Source organism: Capricornis sumatraensis, chromosome X (genome assembly GCF_032405125.1).
Source record: "Capricornis sumatraensis isolate serow.1 chromosome X, serow.2, whole genome shotgun sequence".
NCBI lineage: Eukaryota > Metazoa > Chordata > Mammalia > Artiodactyla > Bovidae > Capricornis > Capricornis sumatraensis.
In genome coordinates this window covers 66,518,673-66,542,509 of record NC_091092.1, presented here as the reverse complement: position 1 = coordinate 66,542,509, position 23,837 = coordinate 66,518,673, and the positions used below count along the sequence as shown (strand labels likewise).

At 36.5% G+C, this 23,837-nt stretch overlaps 1 protein-coding gene across 1 annotated transcript in view; it reads right to left on the bottom strand.

The window, feature by feature from the left end:
- POF1B (POF1B actin binding protein) overlaps positions 1 to 23,837 on the bottom strand; it is a 91,959-nt gene that overhangs the window by 51,522 nt on the left and 16,600 nt on the right. The window contains exons 2-3 of the mRNA XM_068963182.1: positions 9,087 to 9,161; positions 6,406 to 6,486 (exon numbers count right to left, since the gene is read on the bottom strand). Of these exons, the coding sequence (XP_068819283.1) occupies positions 6,406 to 6,486; positions 9,087 to 9,161 (156 nt within the window). The remainder of the gene's footprint in view (positions 1 to 6,405; positions 6,487 to 9,086; positions 9,162 to 23,837) is intronic.

Below are 23,837 nucleotides of genomic sequence, written 5' to 3'. Positions count from 1 at the left end.
CTGGAGAAGGGAATGGCAGCACACTCCAGTATTCTTGCCTGGAGAATTCCATGGATAGAGAAGCCTGGCAGGCTCTTTTTGCAAAGAGTTGGATGTGACTAAGTGACTAATACTTTCACACTTTCACTTTCAAAGTATAATAGAAAAAATTCAGGACTAATAAAACATGTATTCAGCTCTGCTTCTATTACCTACATTACCTTCTCTGAGGCTCAGTCCCTTTTCCATAGGGATCGTAATGCAGGGTACTTTATGCTAAACAAAATAATGTATGCTAAATTACCTTTAATCAGTCATTGCAATGTACAAAAGCATTGATTTTGATTAATACAGTAATATTTGAAATCAATGTTGAATTTTAAAATAATTTATGAGAATCTTGATAGAACTTTTCTAGGTTATCAAGTTTAAAAATATACAAAAGTAAGCTTGTTGAGGGTAGGAACTTTATCCATCTTGAACACCCTATAGTGAATGAACAAATGATTAGATGAAAAGGGATGATATGAACTTCTATCTTAAGAATATAAGCATCTGCTAAAAGGGGGAAAATTTAGCAAAATTATAAATTTTGTTCTCTGTGAACTAAAATTTACTCTGAAAGCTGAGCCATTATTATTTTTTAAGAAGAAAAATGACTTGGGTGCTAGCAGTGTTGAGTCTCCCTAAACTGTGAGTTGGACTTATTTTAAATGACATACTGAAAGAAAAACTTCTAAATTTATGGAAATATATTTTCACCAAATCAATCAGAGTATGTGCGTGCATGTTCAGTCATTTCTGACTCTGTGATCCCATGGACTGTAGCCTGCCAGTCTCCTCTGACCATGGGATTTAACCTAGCAGTGATACTGGAGTGGTTGCCATTTTCTTCTCCAGGGGATCTTCCCGACCCAGGGATCTAAGCTGCATCTCCTCGGCTCCTGCATTGGCAAGCAGATAGATTCTTTCCCACAGAGCCACCTGGGAAGTCCCAATCTATCAGAAAAACCAAATATTAATATGGATAAATCACTTTGCATAAAACAGGTATGCAAAATTAATCAAAGTCTTGGATTTCTAACAGATGAGCTAATAGTTTTACTATTTAGGCAGCTTTTTTTTTCCTACCTGTACATTTGAATTGGTGCCAAATCCACCTGAAAAATTAACAGGTGTTTTCAAAGATGGCTGATCTTATAATTTAATTGTTACTTTTAGAACCTCTGAGAATAGTTCTCACATCTAACAAAGTACATAATCCCCAGCATCTACTTTACTGTTCCCAGGCCATCAAACCTTGCTGGAGAACATTTTAAAAAAGATTTGCTGATGTGGCTCAGTACAAAGTTATCCAATTTAAAAGGCTCTCCAATATTCATGGTCATACTTGTATTCACTAAGTTCTCTGTAACTATGGTTACAAATCATTTTCTTTTCCTCAGTGCCCCATGTTCATGTTCCTTCATTCTCCTTATACTCACTGAGAAAACCAAGACAATCTATCTGTTAGGGGAAGCACACTGAAACCGCCCACCCTGGTCAGGCACCATAGTAACTATTTGCATGAGCTGTTTTACGACAGGAGGTCCTGGTAAGGAACATGTAGCTAATAAGCCACCACCAACTGGAAGAATTTGGAAAAGGTCAATAGGAAACAAAACATGTCCGACCAGCTCCCAGAATCCTTCTTGCTGGCATCCATCTTAGCTGCATCACCAGGAAGGACTCTGAGTTAGAATGATGGGCTAAAGACAACCAGGAAACTAATCCCATCATCATAAAACCCGAGACTGTGAGCCACGTGGCAGAGCTGTTCTCCTGAGTTCTCCTGCTCTCTACCTGGGTGCCCTTTCCCAATAAAATGTCTTGCTTTGTCAGCACATGTGTCTCCTTGGACAATTTATTTCCAATTGTTAGACAAGAGCCCAGTTTCGGGCCCTGGAAGGGGTCCCCCTTCCTGCAACATATCCAATGAAATTCCTCCATTTTCTGCCCCACTTCAAAATCTCAGTTTCTGCTCCTTATGTAATAACATATGCCTCTTTTATCTGAAAGTCACTTCTCTATCTGTACCTGGAATCCTATCCAATCTTGACTCTTCCAGAATTGTATCACCTTTCTTCCCTTTTTCTGTTGCATCTTTACTTTTCCTTCCTATTAGTTATTTCTTTCTGTCTATAAATCTCTTAGGTCTCCAAGATTATATTTACTCCTTTAGCTACCATCTTGTCTCTTACTTTGACCAATATCCTTTTTAGGAAAGTAACCTCACTTATTATCTCCATTTCCTGATTTACTCATCCACTAACATTTTGCATCTCGACTTTGCCTCCATATATGTACCAAAACTGCTCTCTCAAACATCACCATTACTTTCTTAATGGTCAAACTCTATTTTCAAGCTTCACCCTTCTTGGTCCTTCAGTCATTTGAGATGGTCGACCACTCCTTTACTCTATTTGTTTCAATTATTCAGAGTTCACATTCTTCTCTGACAGCTTCTCTGCCTGTGAAAGTGTCTCCTTCCTTCTGTTCCTTTAGAGAAGACATTTTAGGTTCTGACCTCAACCCTTTCTATTACCCCTCATTGATATCACTCATTCCCATAGCTATGAAGGTAACTTTAAGAGGAATAACTCCTATGTCTCTATCACAAATGTGACCTTTCTCAAGTCACTTTTTAACTGTCTGTTGGGCATCTTCCCTGGCATGCACCTCAAATGCTACTGGTCCAAACAGAGCTGACAATCTCCCCTTTTTCCAAACCAGATTCTCCTTTCCCATACTTCTTACTTTTTAACTGGGCTACCATGTTCCCAGTGTCTCAGACTGAAAAACTTGTCATATTTGACTTTCTTCTTTTAATCTGAAATCCAGTATCAGTTATCAAAATTTGTCAAAACTACCTTGAGTATAACTATCAGAAAAGATAAGAGATATTTAGTCAGAAGACCTAAGCAAGTCACATTTACTTAAGCCTTTGTTTCCATACTAGTAAAATGATACTAATAATAATGTTCATTGTAATAATTCTGTAAATACCACAAAAAATCCTTCTCTGACTCCCCCCAAACAAATATTACCTCCAGCCTCTGAACTTCAATAAGACGTCATTTGTATTTCTCTCATGGAATCTATCATACACCCCACCATATACTTTATGGAGTTGTATATGGACATATCTTAGTCCCTTTCTGAGGGACTTAGTCCCTTTCTGAGAGGAAATGTAAGTGCCTTTGGTTCAGGAACCATGTTTTATTTCCTTGTATTTTCCAATTTGAAGTCTATATAAACCTTTCCCACAGTAGGAGCTCTGCAAGTGGAAAATTAATGAAATTGATTAACATCTATTGGATTCTATATACTGACAGAATAAACATATCCCACCCATTTCTGAGTCATGATATATACCAGAATAGATAAATCACTTGACTAAAATGACAAGAAATGGAAAATAAGAAAGATTAGGTACAATCAAAAATAAAAAGGCTGAACAGAATTAAAAGGAACTTATGAGACAACTGATTGATATCAGTTTAATTACAGGGAGAAGAAGTAAAGATTAGACAAACTGGAAGGTGAAAGAGAATGAAGTTACCATTTAAGAGGCTCAGATCATTATAAATATTGTAATTAAGCAAGAATCTTCTCCTGAAGGAATTTAAAAGAACAAACAAAAAAGTATATACTTAGATAAATAAAATATATCTAGACAGGATTTTCACGCTACTCTGCAAAACCAGTTAGATTATTTTTGTATACAAAGTATGGGGATTAAATTTTTTTTTATCTCTCAATAATGGAAAGAGTTAAAACTAAAATGAACATTTTTATTTAACCTGCTGCTGTATCTTCTCCCTGAGCAACTATTTACTTCTTTACAGTTGAACACAACCATAATGAGAGGCAGGCTTCATGTTACAAATATGCGCTTGCATACATTCTTTGAATTTATCTGCTTTTTTGATTATGCTGTAGCTGGGGAAGATCGGGGAGGGGAATGGTACATGTGTGAGTCTCTGAATCTTAATTCACTTAGATCATCAACGGTCTTTAATTTGCAAATGTTTCTTTGTTTTTTCTTTTATCTTTTTTAAAAATTTATTTATTATTATTATTTTTTTACTTTACAATATTGTATTGGCTTTGCTACACATCAACATGAATCCGCCATGGGTGTACATGTGTTCCCAATCCTGGACCCCCCTCCCACCTACCCCCCCACACCATCCCTCCGGGTCATCCCTGTGCACCAGCCCCAAGCATCATGCACCCTACGTCAAACCTAGACTGGCAATTTGTTTTTTATATGATATTATACATGTTTCAATGCCATTCTCTCAAATCATCCCACCCTCTCCCTCTCCCACAGAGTCCAAAAGACTGTTCTATACATCTGTGTGTCTTTTGCTGTCTTGCATACAGGGTTATCATTACTATCTTTCTAAATTCCATATATATGCATTAGTATGCTGTATTGGTGTTTCTCTATCTGGCTTACTTCACTCTGTATAATCAGCTCTGGTTTCGTCCACCTTATTAGAACTGATTCAAATGTATTCTTTTTAATGGCTGAGTAATACTCCATTGTGTATATGTACCACAGCTTTCTTATCCATTTATCTGTTGATGGACATCTAGGTTTCCTTTCCTACATCTTCATTGTTCAATTTCAGTTGCAACTCTGCTGTTCTCTAACTAATGCTTTGGGTCCAGTTAAGAACTTTAGTTCCAAGAAGGTCGAGACCTTGTTTTGTTCACTGCTCTGTCTCCAGGGCTTGGGGCAATTGTTGGTACATACTAGGCAATTGATAAAAATTCACCAAATAACTGTCAACCTCTCTGCTTCTGTCTTCTCACTTTTTTATGACCAAATGGGATAAAATATGTAAATTGCAGAGCATGGAATATATAGCCAATAAATATTAATTCTTTAACTAAAGAACAAGAATGCATTCAGAGTCACATAAGAATTGCTGGCAAAGAGCATTGGAATTCAAATGATTCAATATTTAAAACATCTCTGTGGTTATGTCTTAGGCAAACACAACAGTTCTCACATCATGAAAAAAAAAAAGTGCTATCTAGAACTAATTCTTTGAGAACCAGGGATATCAAGTATAATATGCATCCAAGTATGCATATTCCCCAGTTTGTTTGTGAAAAGAAAATAGAGTGAGAGGAAAAAGAGGAAAGCATAAAGTGATTGGCCAATTTGTAGAAAGAAGCACAGTGTAATCTCCAAGGCCCTCCTTTCCCCACACATATTTTTCAGATTTGTTGCTTAAACACTTGATTCTGCAAAATGAGAAAGCAGATACTTTACTGTAATCACATTCTCTCTTGATATTTACATAGATATTTGAAAACTCAAGCAAATATCCAAAACAGTCACCCCTTCCAAAGCCTGTATGCTGGTAGACTCACACAAACACACATGCACAACTAACAACCTCTCTAGCTAAAGAGACATGAGAAGATGATTTTTAAATGAATAAAGAAGAGAAGAGATAGAAACAAGCAGAAGAGTAGTACATTCTCCCCTCCCAACTAGACTAGTACCAACTGTATTACCTTGATTTAACCCCTTGCTTTCCACAGCTGAAGCAAATGATCAGTTTTATTTTGTGAGAGAATTATTTCCCACATTAGTAGGAAAATAAAGAGAAAAGCAGAAAACTCCTACAGTATTGTCTGGGTCACTCTGTTTCTAATGTGAACCTTATGCCCTTATAACTCTATAGTAGAACTCCCTGTTGCAGCTAAAGTAAGGCTGTGTGTGTCTGTGTGTGTGTTGAGCAAGGTTTATTACTGTGGGGAAAATTTTTTCCTTAATTTTCTCCTCAAAATGAGACTGAAAATAATATCCGAGTTTGTATAATATAAGGTTATATATCTTTATAGAAAATATAATAATGTAATTTTCAGAAGACCTCATTGCTAGGCACAAAAGTTCATACACCATAAAAAACAAACACATGGAGATATTTTTGAATTTTTGAATTTTCATTTTCTTCTTCCTAGCAAATATCTCAATGGCAAATCTAATTAGACTAAATACTGCAACCCCCAATGCAACCGGTGATAGTTTTACATGAAGCCTGTGAACCATTTTGTCCCTTTTTACTTTGGTTCAAAGTGCACAAAAACCCTTAGTAATACAATAATATAGAATATAGAAGCAGAAAACTTTATAACCCAAGAATTTCCATGCTATTTGGAACTGTTGCATCTCTGAGGCAAATGGTTGTCTGGAACTAATGATGGATTTTTTATAATAATAATTAGAAATTAACTTTATAACTGAAAGAAAGCCCAACAATCTGATTTTAGGAATCTAGTAACTAACTCATCCTTCTTGTTTAAGTTATCAACTTCTGAGGAATTATAGGTTGAGATAAGAGTTTGCATGATATAGTTTACCTGTTCAGGATTTTGCACTATGTATCGCCTTATAGTGGTTTGAGGATATGTAGTAACTTTCACTGTTGGAGAATGGATTTCCTGTGAAGAAAAGATAAAAGCTGCATATAATCAGAGTTATTTAGTGACCTTGGAGCCATGAATAATAATAGAGAGCAATTTTCAGAGTGAAATTTTAAAAATTGCTTACACGAATGATGACATATGAATTCATATTTTGGTTAATTTTGGTCTCAAAAACATACATGAAAGCAAATGTTTATGGGCTCAGCAACATGCTAGGTATTTCTGCTATACTTACTGCATAGTAATTCATCACACATTTCAAACTATTGATATGTTTGATGAGAGTTTTAAAATATTATTTTCATTGTAAATGCCCCCACATGATTAGAAAAAAATATAGTTTAATATGATCTTCTGTTTGGAAAGGACATGAAAGGAGACACAAAGAAAAAACTGACTGTGTGTGCTCTGAAACATTAAAATCTTCAATGTGGTGACAAGGGAAGGCCACAAATAAAGTTAAAAGGGAGACAAAACACTAGAACAAAGTAATTTGTAAGCTTCTGAAGGAAAAAGAGTTGGTATCAATATAAAGAAAGTTTTTATACCTTGGTGAGAAAAAAATCTTCACACTATTAGAAAAATGAACAGATGGTATGAAAACAGAAAAGAAAAAAGCAAATGATTAACAAACAACAAAAATAAGCTATATTCCAAGCTATAACAAACAATATTCAAACAAGCTAGGAATCAAATAATCATAACAAAAGAATACCATATTTTAACTGGAAATGTTAAAATGATAATGTTGATGAGAGTGCAGTAGAAGGTGCATTTTCCTAACAAACAGGAAAGATTAAATAATCATTCTCAAGCTGAAATATGTAGCCATCAAAATAATGGTCTTGATAATACAAATTTACATTAAAAAACTCATGGTATATAAAGCTAAGTGAGAATGAAGATATAAAACTACATATAAGGTATGATCTTAATTTTTTATTTGAACAGAAGAAAACACAGCAAAATACTGAGAGTAGTATCTCTGAGCAGGGGAGGGAATCATAAGTGAATTATATTCTTTGTTTATATGCTTTTGTATTTCCTAATTTTTCTACCATAAACATTTTTGTTATCAGAAGTAAAATAAACAGCAAACCTAATTCTAAAGTCCTTCATTATGAAAAATAACAATAAATGCAATCTTATGACTGGGTTTGAGTGTAGTAAACAGCTCTGTTGGAGAAGGCAATGGCACCCCACTCCAGTACTCTTGCCTGGAAAATCCCATGGACGGAGGAGCCTGGTAGGCTGCAGTCCATGGGGTAGCGAAGAGTTGGACACGACTGAGTGACTTCACTTTGACTTTTCACTTTCATGCATTGGAGAAGGAAATGGCAACCCACTCCAGTATTCTTGCCTAGAGAATCCCAGGGATGGGGAAGCCTGGTGGGCTGCCGTCTATGGGGTCGCACAGAGTCGGACACGACTGAAGAGACTTAGCAGTAGCATCAGTAGCAGTAGACAGCTCTGTGATTTAAGCGGACTTAGTTTTCTGAGCTAATCCTATCTAGGTAGTCCTGTGGGGCTAAACTTCTAACTCAACTGTGGCCTTTATTCCACTGCTATATGTTTTGTTAGATGTGTGACCCATCCTAGTCTGTGAGTTCTTTGAGAATAGTGACTGGTTCTAATTCATCTTTGTGCAGTATTTAGGACATATTTGGCACTCAGCAAATGTTCGCTGAATAAATACATGACTCTAACTGACCTAGGTCTAAGCTAGACTGAATTGGGACATGGTAAGAAAACTTTTCCTCAATAATCTTGTGTGTTCTGCATAATATCACCTTTTCCATACTGTATCCCAGACCTAGAGACCAGTTTTTGTCTATTTGTCCCTTCACTATTCAAGTTCACATCGTGATACCTCAAGCTGGGTAGGCATGTTTTTTGGAACAGTATCTTTCTCCTTCCTATCTTCCAAATCCTGAAAGCTTTATACTCCCCTCCTATATACTAACAAACTTAGGATCTTTTATAGTTTATTTACTTAGAATTTACTTTTTAATATATGGGGCTCACTAGTTAAACACATATTTGTTAATACAGTATTTAATTATTATTACAGATACCTTTTACAGATATAATATATACATTCAAAAATAATCTTAAAAAGTATGATTATTAGGTCATAAAGATTAAGGGAACTTGATCTTGTGTGTCTTTCAAATCATGCACCTTGGAGAAGGGCAAGTTCTGATCCTGTGAATTATTCTCTCTGGATGTCAAAGTACAGTAGTATCATTCACAAAGCCACACCCTCAATCAATCCAACATCTAGGTACTTTATTTCTGCTCAAATCAAGGATCCTTAAAATATACATAACCAATGGAATATCATTGGCTAAAAATAAACTTCGCTCAAACCAAAAGCAATCAGATTGAGTAGACAATAAAGTTGAAAAATATCAATTCACAAATTTTTTAGCACTTATTTCACATTTCTTTAAAATAGGTTGAACAGATTTTCATATGTAACTCTGCTTTCCAGTTTATGCTCCTGATTTTTGGTGAATGTGTAAAGCTTTATAGAGGCCTAAAGATCAATTAAACATTCAAGCAGGGTTTATGCAAAAAGAAAATAATCTAACATAATACATAATTTATTTTACCTGTTCAGTATTTGGGGTTATATGTAGAGTGCCTGGGACACCAGTGGATATTTTCAGAGTTGGAGAATGAAGTTCCTGTTGAGAGAAACAAAAGAGGGTTCAGAAATCATTACTGAGCAGTGCCATTTAAATGTGTTTTTAAAGTATTATTATTATTTCCTTTATTTTTACAATAACACAGTTTGCCAGAAATAAGAACTTTATTAAGTGCTTACATAGACGATGTCTATCTTTACAAAAGCACATTACTGAATTCCTTTGTCAGTATTGCAAGTAACTTAACGAAATATAATTTCTAGAATGCTTTCATAACAATACACACTTCTTGCACTTTTAGTTTGCATCCTTTTTTTGCTTTTTTGAGAACTCTGCTGATACATCCATCGATGTTATTGTATGTCTGCAATTAACAACATTTAAAATTTATCAAAAACATTAAATGTAAAAAAATCCAAAAACCAATATAGGAAATTATCTTTGAAAACTCAACTAAGACTACTGCTTTTAGAGTACTTTAAGCTAATTTTAAATTATGCGTTGCGTGATCTGCTTCTAGTTTAATCTCAAAGAGTAGGTTCTGATGTTAAAAAATGATCCATAAAAATAAGAGTATGATTTTTAATAATGATTAGGTAAAATTGTCACTCCATCAATTATGCTGGTATTCATTACATTTTTCCCAAGTCAACAAACTGCATAACTTTATCAGTGTGCAAAGAATTGATAGCATTACTCGATTTCAACTAATTGACACAACTCCAGGATATATTCCTAAAATGATTAAAACTATATATTTTTTCAGATCAGGAGGTATTAAAACTTAGAATCACAGACTTACCAGGGGAAAACTGACAAACTCATACCAAAGTATAACTATATTATATATTTATATTGGGGCTTCCCTGGTGGCTCAGAGGTTAAATCATTTGCCTCCAATGCGGGAGACACGGGTTTGATCCCTGGGTCGGGAAGATCCCTTGGAGAAGGAAATGGTAACCCACTCCAGTATTTTTGCCTGGAGAATCCCATGGACGGAGAAGCCTGGTAAGCTACAGTCCATGGGATCGCAGAGAGTTGGACACAACTGAGTGACTTCACTCACTATATAATATATATAATGTATATATATATATATATATTATATATATATATAATGTTTAACATTCTGTTCTTAAAACTATATATATGTTTTTATATATATAAACATATATATATATATATATATATATATATAACATATGCTTTTCTTAAAACAAAACTATGTTATATATACCATGCTGTTCTTAAAACGAAACGATGTATTTACTCAAAGGGCCAAACTTTTCACACACTATGGTTTTTCTTTTGGTTCAACTTGTAACATTTTCATCCCTCCTCCCTCTGTTACATCAACAGCAATACTGCTAGCTTAATGCTTCAAGGAAGCCTTTGAATATATTCCCAGATTTCCTGTTGGTAGCTAAGGATAATTGCTCAGACAAATGCTGAGAATTAAAGAATGCAGATCAAACAGGTACATGGTCTTCACTTTAGGAAAATGGTTACAAATACAACCAAGTACAGGTGGATGTGGCACACAGATCAAACAGGAGCAGGTTCAGAAAGACAAAAAAAGGTGATTTTTAGTTACACAATAGTACATGAAAACATTCCAACATAAAAATTATACAAATAAAGTCAAAGATCTTCCCTTAACCATCCTCCCTTCATTCAAATTTCTTACCCAGATGTAATTATTGTCAGGTGTATGCTTATATAAATATATATGTATAAATAATATATACTGCTTTTACTATTCTGCAATGTAAGCCAAACCATATATCTTATAGATTAGATGCTTCTTAATTCATTATTACTCAGCCATTAAAAAGAATACATTTGAATCAGTTCTAATGAGGTGGATGAAACTGGAGTCTATTATACAGAGTGAAGTAAGCCAGAAAGGAAAACACCAATACAGTATACTAATGCATATATATGGAATTTAGAAAGATGGTAACGATAATCCTGTATGCGAGACAGCGAAAGAGACACAGATGTATAGAACGGTCTTTTGGACTCTGTGGGAGAGGGAGAGGGTGGGACGATTTGGGGGAATGGCACTGAAATATGTATAATATCATATAAGAAACGAACCGCCAGTCCAGGTTCGATACAGGATGCTTGGGGCTGGTGTACTGGGAGGACCTGGAGGGATGGTATGGGGAGGGAGGTAGGAGGGGGGTTCAGAATGGGGAACACATGTATGCCCGTGGGGGATTCATGTTGATGTGTGGCAGAACCAATACAATATTTTTAAGTAAATAATAATAATAATAATAAAGATTTTAAAATCTTAAAATTTAATTAATCTATATATATATATATTTATTAGTGTGTTCCATAATGTTCATTTGATAGTTTGTTTACCTATGCATCTTCTTAAAATTGTGCTATGGTGAGTATTTCTCTAGAATCCCACAAAGTGGGATTGCTAGGACACAGAGTATGTGCATTATTCATTTTAATATGTACTGTCCAAGTGATTTCCCAAAAGGCCATGCCAATTACACATCCATCAGCAGTGTAGAAATGCTCTCATGTCTGAAAGATGCTTTTGTGCCAACTTTTAGTGTTTTTAGGCTGGAGCTAATAATACTAGAATCATTTTGAGAATATAGTTAGTGCACACTGTCTTGTTCCTGGTTCTGTATATAGGCTAGTATTTTTCCCCTTCCCTTTACCTTATTCAAGTCTGATGACATCAGCAAATGAAACAGAATGAAACTTACTAGGTAAATGGATTAGCTTTTAAGATAAAAGAGTGTACTGAGAAGTTTTATAAACTGGCTGAAATTCACCCAAGTAGGAATATACACACACACATACACACATATATCTTACATCTTTAGGACCCGTATTGATAGTAATATAGGCAGTTACTTGATTCAGATGTCCAGATGGTAGATATTCAAAAGGCAAATTGGTGTATCTGCATAAAGACTTGTCTGGTGCTACCATAAAGAAATTATTCAGTCTTATTATATTTGGAAGACTGGTAAATTAATTTAATAAATTATGCTTTATTTAGTTGCTTTGAGCCTTCATTATTAGAACTGACCTAGGCAAATATGGATTTCCCATACAACCCTTATGGAAACAAAGGGAAAATGGAATAACTATGAAAAGTAAAATATTAAAGTGGTAGCTTGCTGCTGCTAAGTCACTTCAGTTGTGTCCGACTCTGTGTGACCCCATAGACGGCAGCCCACCAGGCTCCCCCATCTCTGGGATTCTCCAGGCAAGAACACTGGAGTGGGTTGCCATTTCCTTCTCCAATGCATGAAAATGAAAAGTGAAATAGAAGTCGCTCAGCCGTGTCCAACTCTTTGCGACCCCATGGACTGCAGCCTACCAGGCTCCTCCGTCCATGGGATTTTCCAGGCAAGAGTACTGGAGTGGGGTGCCATCACCTTCTCCGGTAGCTTAGTATGGGTCAAAGAGATTAAGACATATGGTAGTGATCAGCATGAATTTAAATTTCAGCAGTATTAAATTGTCATAAAGGGGAAAAGCCTATCTGAATATAAGGTTTATTAATTAAAGAAAGACTTGCTAAAGAAAACCCTTTCCCCTTGAAAGTCTATAAAATTAGGTAAGTATTGTGAGTAAGTGTCCAAAATGAACAATGTCTTGATGATGAAAGTTATTTTCAGTGGCATCTAGCTCTAGGCAGAATTGCAACAAGTCATTCCACTAGTGGTCATTGCCTATTTTAAAGGAAGTAATCAAAAATGTTTATAAATTAATGAATGAAGATGTCAATTTTAAAGGCATCTCAGGAATAGAAATATAAATCTCTCTCTTGATAGCCTACATTAATATTTGATTTTCAATATCACTTATTTGTATATAGTTAACATAAATCCTTCAAGTTGGAATCATTAAATTCAATGAATAGTTACATCTTTAGTGCTTATGTCCTCTATGCCATAACCCCGTGTTCCTTAAAACAAAATAATTGAAAGTTGGGGAAGGAGTGGTGGTGATTATCACAATATATTGAAAGAATCCTGGACTTGGGGCTTCCCTGGTGGCTCAGAGGTTAAGGCGTCTACCTCCAATGTGGTAGACCCGGGTTCGATCCCTGGGTTCGATCCCTGAGTCAGGAAAATCCCCTGGAGAAGGAAATGGCAACCCACTCCAGTATTCTTGCCTGGAGAATCCCATGGATGGAGGAGCCTGGTAGGCTACAGGGTCTCAAAGAGTCGGACATGACTGAGTGACTTCATGTCACTTCCTGGACTTGAGAAACTCTGCTCTTCAAGTAGACTTCTATTATAACACTGTACCATTAGTTAGCTGTGTGATAATGAATAACTCATGCTGTGTGTGTGAAAGTGTGGATTAGAGGATCTTTAAGCTCCTTTATATTTCTGATACTCTGTGAATATAGGAGGTCACTCTCAGTTTATTTTTCCAAACAGACAAAATAACTTCAAATCCTTTAAACTTGTCTTATTTTCTTTTGATGATGATGATATGACATCACTTATTAAGAACTTTCTATGCCAAATATGTTACATAGATCATCTTATTTAACAGTCAGAAAAACTGCCATCAGAAACCTACTACTATAGCCCCATTTAACATATGAACAAAGTGGTCATGTATAGATGTGAGAGTCAGACTATAAAGAAAGCTAAGTGCCAAAGAATTGATGCTTTTGAACTGTGGTGTTGGAGAAGACTCTTGAGAGTCCCTTGGACTGAAAGGAGATCCAACCAGTCCATCCTAAAGGAAATCAGTCCTGAATATTCATTGGAAGGACTGATGCTGAAACTGAAACTCCAATACTTTGGCCACCTGATGCAAAAAGAACTGACTCATTTGAAAAGACCTTGATACTGGGAAAGATTGAAGGTGGGAGGAGAAGGGGACAACAAAGGATGAGATGGTTGGATGGCATCACTGACTCAATGGACTTGAGTTTGAGTAAACTCTGGAGTTGGCGGACAGGGAGGCCTGGCGTGCTACAGTCTATGAGGTCACAAAGAGCTTGACATGACTGAGCGACTGAACTGAACAGAACTGAACTGAAAGTTAGACAAAGATGTTTAAGTAACTAGCTGCAGATCATACAGCTAATACTAACATGTTGGAATTTCAACTCAAGTAGCATGATCCTACTTAATCACTTACTCCAAAACTTATGCTCTTAATCACTATACTTTGCCACACCTATAGTCTGCATCATTATATTTTGTTTTTCAAGTTGTAGAACATAATTCTACTGTTATATTTGACTAGTTTTTATAAAAGAAGGCTAGATATTTGTCTCTTTTCATTATTTACCATCAAAGGCAACTTTTTGTTGCCTGAAAACAAGAAATGTGCCCATAACCGATCATGTGAGAGAATAGTCCTGATTAATAACCCTGCTGGCAACATTCTTTACATAAACTTTTGTCAGAAAATAATTATGTTTATAATTAAGTAGGTTCAGGCTTAATATGAAAGCCAAGACTGTTTTCCCCACAAAGTCTAAAGTTATTTTCTACTTTGGGAAAGTTGTAGCAGTTCTCTTCCCTTTCCTGCTCCTCCCTACCCTTTTCCTTCTCCTTCTCTTCCTCACTCCTCCCTCTTCCCCTCTTTCTTCTCCTCCTCCTCTTATAAAGTACACATGGGATTACCAATTTTTGATCAGAGTGGATTAAAATCAATCTGCTCTTTTGGAGCTTTGTAGACAAGCAAAAGTTAAAAGAATTCAGCAAGATCAAACCACTTTTACAGTAAATGCTAAAGGAACTTCTCTAGGCAGAAAATAAGGAAAAGCCCTACTTACAGAAAATAAACACTAAACAATGGAGAAAATGGTAATAAGATCATAGTTGTTGATAATTACCTTAAATATAAATGATTAAATGTGCCAACCAAAAACACAGACCAGCAGAATGGAAAAAAAAAATGTGCATGTATGCACTTCCACATACCACATCACCCTGCTTGACCACCCAAATTGTATGTAATTATTTTATATTGTTAGGTGAATCATGTTCCCACTATGACTTGCAATTGTAATTTATCTTTTATTTTTTATCTTGTCATTGACTGTGAAAACAGATAAATATCTTTTACTATTGTGAATATGCAACTGTTACTCACTTAATACCACTGTATCATGATTGGCCAACAGAAAAATTACAGAATTCTATAACTCCAAATCTACCATTTAATAGAAAAATCCATAATAGAAAAAACTTCTTAAAATTCATATGTATATCAGAATTATCTTGGAATTGTTTGAAAAATACAAATGCCCAGGTAATACTTTTCTTTGGCCAGAACTCCAGATATATTTCTAATGAGCAGTGATGTTTAAAAACAATTGGACTATATGAGCATCTTTTACTTTCATCTAGTTTAACTTTTTCTATTTCATAGTCAGTGCTCCCATTTCACTTAGTTTATGTTCTCTAATTTCTCCATCTCTTTTTTAAATGTTATTTCTCAAACCTTTATCAACCATAGTAGAAAATTTTTGTATACAAATATATAAATAATATGTATAATATATGTACTTTAGAAAAGGTATGAATTTTTGCCTAACTAATAAATGTGACATTTGATTCCACTTGTTTGACTTCATATGAAAACAGTGCTACTTCCTTATTTCTTATTTTAAAGTATATATAGGGGGGGCGATCCTAAGATGGCAGAGGAATAGGACAGGAAGACCACTTTTTCCCCCACAAATTCATCAAAAGAACATTTAAACGCTGAGTAAATTCCACAAAACAACTTCTGAATGCTGGCAGAGGACATCAGACACCCAGAAAAGGAACCCATTGTCTTTGAAAGGAGGTAGGAAAAAATATAAAAGACAAAAAAAGAGACAAAAGAGGTAGGGATGGAGCTCCATCCCAGGAAGGGAGTCGTAAAAAGAGAGAAGTTTCCAAACACCAGGAAACAGTCTCACTGCCGAGTCTGTGGCGAGCCTTGGAACCACAGAGGGCAACATAACAGGGAGGAAAAATAAATAAATAATTAAAACCCACAGATTATGTTCCCAATGGTAAGCAGAGAAACAGTGCAGATGCTTGCACCTGTCACTAGCAAGCGGGGGCTGGGCAGGGAGGCACTGGCTGCATTGCTTAGAGTAAGGACCGGGCCTGAATGCCCCGAGGGCAATCTGAGGGAACTAACTTGGGCTAGCAAAACCAGACTGTGGGATAGCAACCACGTGAAAAGCCCTAACCTAAGACACTGCCAGGCCCACTCACAGAACAAAGGACTGAACAGAGTTAGCCCACTGCAGGCCATCCCCCTCTGCTGACAGGCAGCCAGAGCTGGAAGGGAACAATTGCAGCCCCAGAGAGACATTATCTACCAAACTGCAAGCAGGCTTCTTTGCTAACTAAGACTTCTTGGATTCTGGACAGTCAACATCCGCCTGATGAAGGTGCGCTGGTTGTACACCCAGAAAACCGAGCTGCAGGGACGGGGCAGGTGACAAGTCGCAGGGACCACACTCACCAAACACCTCATCATCTGAGCTGCTCAGACCTGGGAAGGGCACAAAACGTAAGTCCAAGTGAGTCTGCGCCTCTGAGGACTACCTGTGTTTCTGAACCTGAGCGGCTTAGACCTGGGAGGTGCTGGCCTCGGATGGTTCCTGGCGGAGCAACCTAGAGCCTGAGCAGGGTGGGAAGGGAGGGCACACACGCCATGAGTTGGGGCAGGCTCAGTGTGGCTGAGGCACTGTGAGCACACACCAGTGTTATTTGTTTGCAGAGTCCCTCCCTCCCCAGAGTGCGACTGAACAAGTGAACCTAAAAAAGTGTCCACCACTGCCCCCTTGTGTCAGGGTGGAAATCAGACACTGAAGAGACCAACAAAGAGAAGAAGCTAAAACAGAGGGAACCACCTTGGAAGTGACAGGTGCAATAGATTAAAACCATGCAGTTAGTACCAACTACATAGGAAGGGGCCTATAGATCTTGAGAAATATAAGCCAGACCAAGGAACTATCCAAAAATGAACTGACCCCACACTGCCCACAACACCACCAGAGAAAATCCTAGATATATATTTTACTATTTTTGCTATCATTCTTTTTTTTTTTTTACTTTTATGTCCTCTATTACTCCTCTAATTTTCTTTCCTTTTTAAAATTTATTTATTTTTACTTCACAATATTGTATTGGTTCTGCCACACATCAACATGAGTCTGCCACAGGCATACACATGTTCCCCATCCTGAACCCCCCTCCCACCTGCCTCCCCGTACCCTCCCTCTGGGTCATCCCAGTGCACCAGCCCCAAACATCTTGTATCCTGCTTTATAACCTACTATTACTTTGCAAAAAAAAAATTAAAAAATGAGAGAGAGAGACCCTATTTTTTTCAAAGCAAACTTCATATATATATATAATAATTTTTCTGACTTTGTTTTTTTTTCTTTTCTTTAATATTGTATTTTTGAAAATCCAACCTCTACTTTAGATTTTTAATCTTTGCTTTTTGGTATTTGTTTTCAATTTTGTACATTTAAGAGCTCAATCTTCATACCCATTTTTAATTGGGAGAGAGATTACTGGCTTGACTGCTCTCTCCCACTTTGGACTCTCCTTTTTCTCCACCAAGTCACCTCTATCTGCTCCCTCCCCCTTCTCTTCTCTACCCAACTCTGTGAATCTCTTTGTGTGTTCCAGATGGTGGAGAACACTTAGGGAACTGATTGCTAGCTGTATCTGTCTCGCTCCTTTTGATTTCCCCCTTTTTATCCTCCTGGCCACCTCTGTCTCCTTCCTCCCTCTTCTCTTCTCTGTGTAACTCTGTGAACATTTCTGAGTGGTCCAGACTGTGGAGCGCACATAAGGAAGTGGCTAGCTTGCTCTCTCCTCTTTTGATTCCACCTCATCTCATTTGGGTCACCTCTAACTCCCTCCTCCCTCTTCTCTTCTCCATGTAATTCTGTGAACCTCTCTGGGTGTCCCTCACTGTGGAGAAACTTTTCATGTTTAACCTAGATGTTTTATCAATGGTGCTGTATAGATGGAGAAGTCTTGAGACTACTGAAAAAATAAGACTGAAAACCAGAAGCAGGAGGCTTAAGTCCAAATCCTAAGAACACTAGAGAAGTCCTGATTCCAGGGAATATTAATTGACAGAAGCTCATCAAATGCCTCCATACCTACACTGAAACCAAGCACCACCCAAGGGCCAACAAGTTCCAGAAAAAGACATATCATGCAAATTCTCCAGGAACACAGGAACACAGCCCTGAGCTTGAATACAGAGGCTGCCTGAAGTTACTCCAAACCCATTGACATCTCATAACTCATTACTGGACACTTCATTGCACTCCAGAGAGAAGAAATCCTGCTCCACTCACCAGAACAATGACACAAGTTTCCCTAACCAGGGACCATGACAAGCCAATGGTACTACTCCACCCACAGTGAGGAAACTCCACAATAAAGAGAACTCTACAAACTGCCAAAATACAGAAAGGCCACCCCAAACTCAGCAATATAAACAAGATGAAGAGACAGAGGAATACCCAGCAGATAAAGGAACAAGATAAATGCCCACCAAACCAAACAAAAGAGGAAGAGATAAGGAATCTACCTGATAAAGAACTCCAAATAATGATAGTGAAAATGATCCAAAATCTTGAAATCAAAATGGAATCACAGATAAATAGCCTGAAGACAAGGATTGTGAAGATGCAAGAAAGGTTTAACAAGGACCTAGAAGAAATAAAAAAGGGTCAATATATAGTGAATAATGCAATAAATGAGATAAAAACAGCCTGGAGGCAACAAATAGTAGAATAATGGAGACAGAAGATAGGATTAGTGAAGTAGAAGATAGAATGGTAGAAATAAATGAATCAGAGAGGAAAAAAGAAAAACAAATTAAAAGAAATGAGGACAATCTCAGAGACCTCCAAGAGAGTGGTAAGCGCCCCAACATTCGAATCATAGGAGTCCCAGAAGAAGAAAACAAAAGAAAGACCATGAGAAAATACTTGAAAACTTCCCTAAAATGGGGAAGGAAATAATCACCCAAGTCCAAGGAACCCAGAGAGTTCCAAACAGGATAAACCCAAGGTGAAACACCCCAAGACACATATTAATCAAATTAACAAAGATAAAACACAAAGAACAAATATTAAAAGCAACAAGGAAAAAGAAAAAAATTACACACAAGGGTATTCCCATAAGGATAACAGCTGATCTTTCAATAGAAACTCTTCAGGCCAGGAGGGAATGGCAAGACACACTTAAAGTGATGGAAGAAAATAACCCACAGCCAAGATTACTGTACCCAGCAGGGATCTCATTCAAATATGAAGGAGAAATCAAAGCTCTACAGACAAGCAAAAGCTGAGAATTGAGCACCACCAAACCAGCTCTCCAACAAATGTTAAAGGATCTTCTCTAGACAGGAAACATAGAAAATGATTATAAACTCGAACCCAAAACAATAAAGTAAATGGCAATGGGATCATACTTATCAATAATTACCTTAAACGTAAATGGGTTGAATGCCCCAACCAAAAGGCAAAGACTGGCTGAATGGATACAAAAACAAGACCCCTATATATGTTGTCTACAAGAGAACCAACTCAAAACAGGGAACACATACAGACTGAAAGTGAAGGGCTGGAAAAAGATGTTTCACACAAATAGAGACCAAAAGAAAGCAGGAGTAGCAATACTCATATCAGATGAAATAGACTTTAAAACAAAGGCTGTGAAAAGAGACAAAGGACACTACATAATGATCAAAGGATCAATCCAAGAAGAAAATATAACACTTATAAATATATATGCACCCAACATAGGAGCACCACAACATGTAAGACAAATGCTAACAAGTATGAAAGGGGAAATTAACAATAACACAATAATAGTGGGAGACTTTAGTACCCCACTCACACCTATGGATAGATCAACTAAACAGAAAATTAACAAGGAAACACAAACTTTAAATCATACAATAGACCAGTTAGACCTAATTGATATCTATAGGACATTTCACACAAAAACAATGAATTTCACCCTTTTCTCAAGTGCACACGGAACCTTCTCCAGGATAGATCACATCCTGGGCCATAAATCTAGCCTTGGTAAATTCAAAAAATTGAAATCATTCCAAGCATCTTTTCTTACCACAATGCAGTAAGATTAGATGCCAATTACAGGTGAAAAACTATTAAAAATTCCAACATATGCAGGCTGAACAACACGCTGCTGAATAACCAACAAATCACAGAAGAGATTTAAAAAAATCAAAATATGCATAGAAACGAGTGAAAACGAAAACACAACAATCCCAAACTTGTGGGACACTGTAAAAGCAGCACTAAGGGGAAGGTTCATAGCAATACAGGCCATAACTCAAGAAACAAGAAAAAAGTCAAATAAATAACCCAACTCTACACCTAAAGCAACTAGAAAAGGAAGAAATGAAGAACCCCAGGGTTAGTAGAAGGAAAGAAATCTTAAAAATTAGGGCAGAAATAAATGCAAAAGAAACAAAAGAGACCATAGCAAAAATCAACAAAGCCAAAAAGCTGGTTCTTTGAGAGGATAAATAAAATTGACAAACCATTATACAGACTTATCAAGAAACAAAAGCAGAAAAATCAAACCAATAAAATCGGAAATGAAAATGGAGAGATCACAACAGGCAACACAGAAATACACAAGATCATATGAGACTACTAATAGTAATTATATGCCAATAAAATGGACAACTTGGACAAAACGGACAAATTCTTAGAAAAGTACAACTTTCCAAAACTGAACTAAAAAGAAATAGAAAATCTTAACAGACCCATCACAAGCACGGAAATTGAAACTGTAATCCTAAATCTTCCAGCAAAAAAAAGCCAAGGTCCAGATGGCTTCACAGCTGAATTCTACCAAAGATTTAGATAAGAGCTAACACCTATCCTACTCAACCTCTTCCAGAAAACTGCAGAGCAACTTAAACTTCCAAACTCATTCTATGAGGCCACCATCACCCTAATACCAAAATCTGACAGAGATACCACAAAAAAAGAAAACTACAGGCAAATATCACTGATGAACATAGATGCAAAAATCCTTAACAAAATTCTAGCAATCAGAATCCAACAACACATTAAAAAGATCATACACCATGGCCAAGTGGGCTGTATCCCAGGGATGCAAGTATTCTTCAATATCTGCAAATCAATCAATGTAATACACCACATTAACAAATTGAAAAATAAAAGCCATATGATTATCTCCATAGATGCAGAGAAAGCCTTTGACAAAATTCAACATCCATTTATGATAAAAAGTCTCCAGAAAGCAGGAATAGAAGGAACATACCTCAACATAATAAAAGGTATATATGACAAACCCATAGCAAACATTATCCTCAATAGTGAAAAATTGAAAGCATTTCCCCTAAAGTCAGGAACAAGACAAGGGTGCCCACTTTCACCACTACTATTCAACACAGTTTTGGAAGTTTTGGCCACAGCAATCAGAGCAGAAAAAGAATTTAAAGGAATTCAGATTGGAAAAGAAGCAAAACTCTCACTGTTTGCAGATGACATGATCCTCTACAGAGAAAACCCTAAAGACTCCATGAGAAAATTACTAGAGCTAATCAATGAATATAGTAAATTTGCAGGATATAAAATCAACACATAGGAATCCCTTGCATTCCTATACACTAATAATGAGAAATAGAAATAAAAATTAAGGAAACAATTCCATTGACCATTGCAACGAAAAGAATAAAATACTTAGGTATGTATCTACGTAAAGAAACTAAAGACCTATATATATATAGAAAGCTATGAAACACTGGTGAAAAAAATAAAAAAGGACACTAATAGATGGAGAAATGTACCTTGTTCATGGATCGGAAAAACCAATATAGTGAAAACGGGTATACTACCGAAAGCAATCTATAGATTCAATGCAATCCCTATCAAGCTCCCAACGGTATTTTTCACTGAGCTAGAACAAATAATTTCACAATTTGTATGGAAATACAAAAAACCTCAAATAGCCAAAGCAATCTTGAGAAAGGAGAATGGAATTGGAGGAATAAACCTGCCTGACTTCAGGCTCTACTACAAAGCTACAGTCATCAAGACAGTATGGTACTGGCACAAAGACAGAAATATAGATCAATGGAACAAAATAGAAAGCCCAGAGATAAATCCATGCACCTATGGACACCTTATCTTTGACAAAGGAGGCAAGAATATACAATGGTGAAAAGACAATCTCTTTAACAACTGGTGCTGGGAAAACTGGTCAACCACTTGTAAAAGAATGAAACTAGAACACTATACACAAAAATAAACTAAAAATGGTTTAAAGATCTAAATGTAAGATCAAAAACTATAAAACTTCTAGAGGAGAACATAGGTAAAATACTCTCTGATAAATCACAGCAGGATCCTCTATGATCCACCTCCCAGAGTAATGGACATAAAAGAAAAATAAACAAATGGCACCTAATTAAAGTTAAAACCTTCTGCACAACAAAGGAAACTCTAAGCAAGGTGAAAAGAAAGCCTTCAGAATGGGAGAAAATAATAACAAATGAAGCAACTGACAAACGACAAATCTCAAAAATATACAAGCAACTCCTACAGCTCAATTCCAGAGAAATAAACAACCCAATCAAAAAAAAAAAAAATGGGCCAAAGAACTACATAGACATTTCTCCAAAGAAGACATACAGATGCCTAACAAACACATGAAAAGATGTTCAACATCACTCATTATCAGAGAAATGCAAATCAAGACCACAATGAGGTACCATTTCACGCCAGTCAGAATGGCTGCAATCCAAAAGTCGACAAGCAATAATGGTGGAGAGGGTGTGGAGAAAAGGGAACCCTCTTACACTGTTGGTGGGAATGCAAACTAGTACAGCCACTATGGAGAACAATGTGGAGATTCCTTAAAAAACTGGAAATAGAACTGCTTTATGACCCAGCAATCCCACTGCTGGGCATACACACTGAGGAAACCAGAACTGAAAGAGACACATGTACCCCAATATTCATTGCAGCACTGTTTATAATAGCCAAGACATGGAAGTAACCTAGATGTCCATCAGCAGACAAATGGATAAGAAAGCTGTGGTACATATACACAATGGAGTATTACTCAGCCATTAAAAAGAATACATTTGAATCAGTTCTAATGAGGTGAATGAAACTGGAGCCTATTATACATAGTGAAGTAAGCCAGAAAGAAAAACACCAATACAGTATACGAACGCATATATATGGAATTTAGAAAGATCATAATGATAACCCTGTATGCGAGACAGCAAAAGAGACACAGATGTATAGAACAGTCTTTCGGACTCTGTGGGAGAGGGAGAGGGTGGGATGATTTGGGAGCATGGCATTGAAGCATGTATAATATCGTATAAGAAATGAATCACCAGTTCAGGTTCGATGCAGGATATAGGATGCTTGGGGCTGGTGCACTGGGATGACCCAGAGGGATGGTACAGGGAGGGGGGTGGGAGGTGGTTTCAGGATGGGGAACACGTATACACCTATGGCAGATTCATATTGATGTATCGCAAAACCAGTACAATATTGTAAATTAATTGGCCTCCAATTAAATAAATAAATTTAAATTAAAAAAAAATAAAAATAAAATATATGCAACAAGCCACAAAAGTTTACCGTATAGCACAGGGAACTACAGTAAATATCCTGTAATAACTTATAATGGAAAATAATTT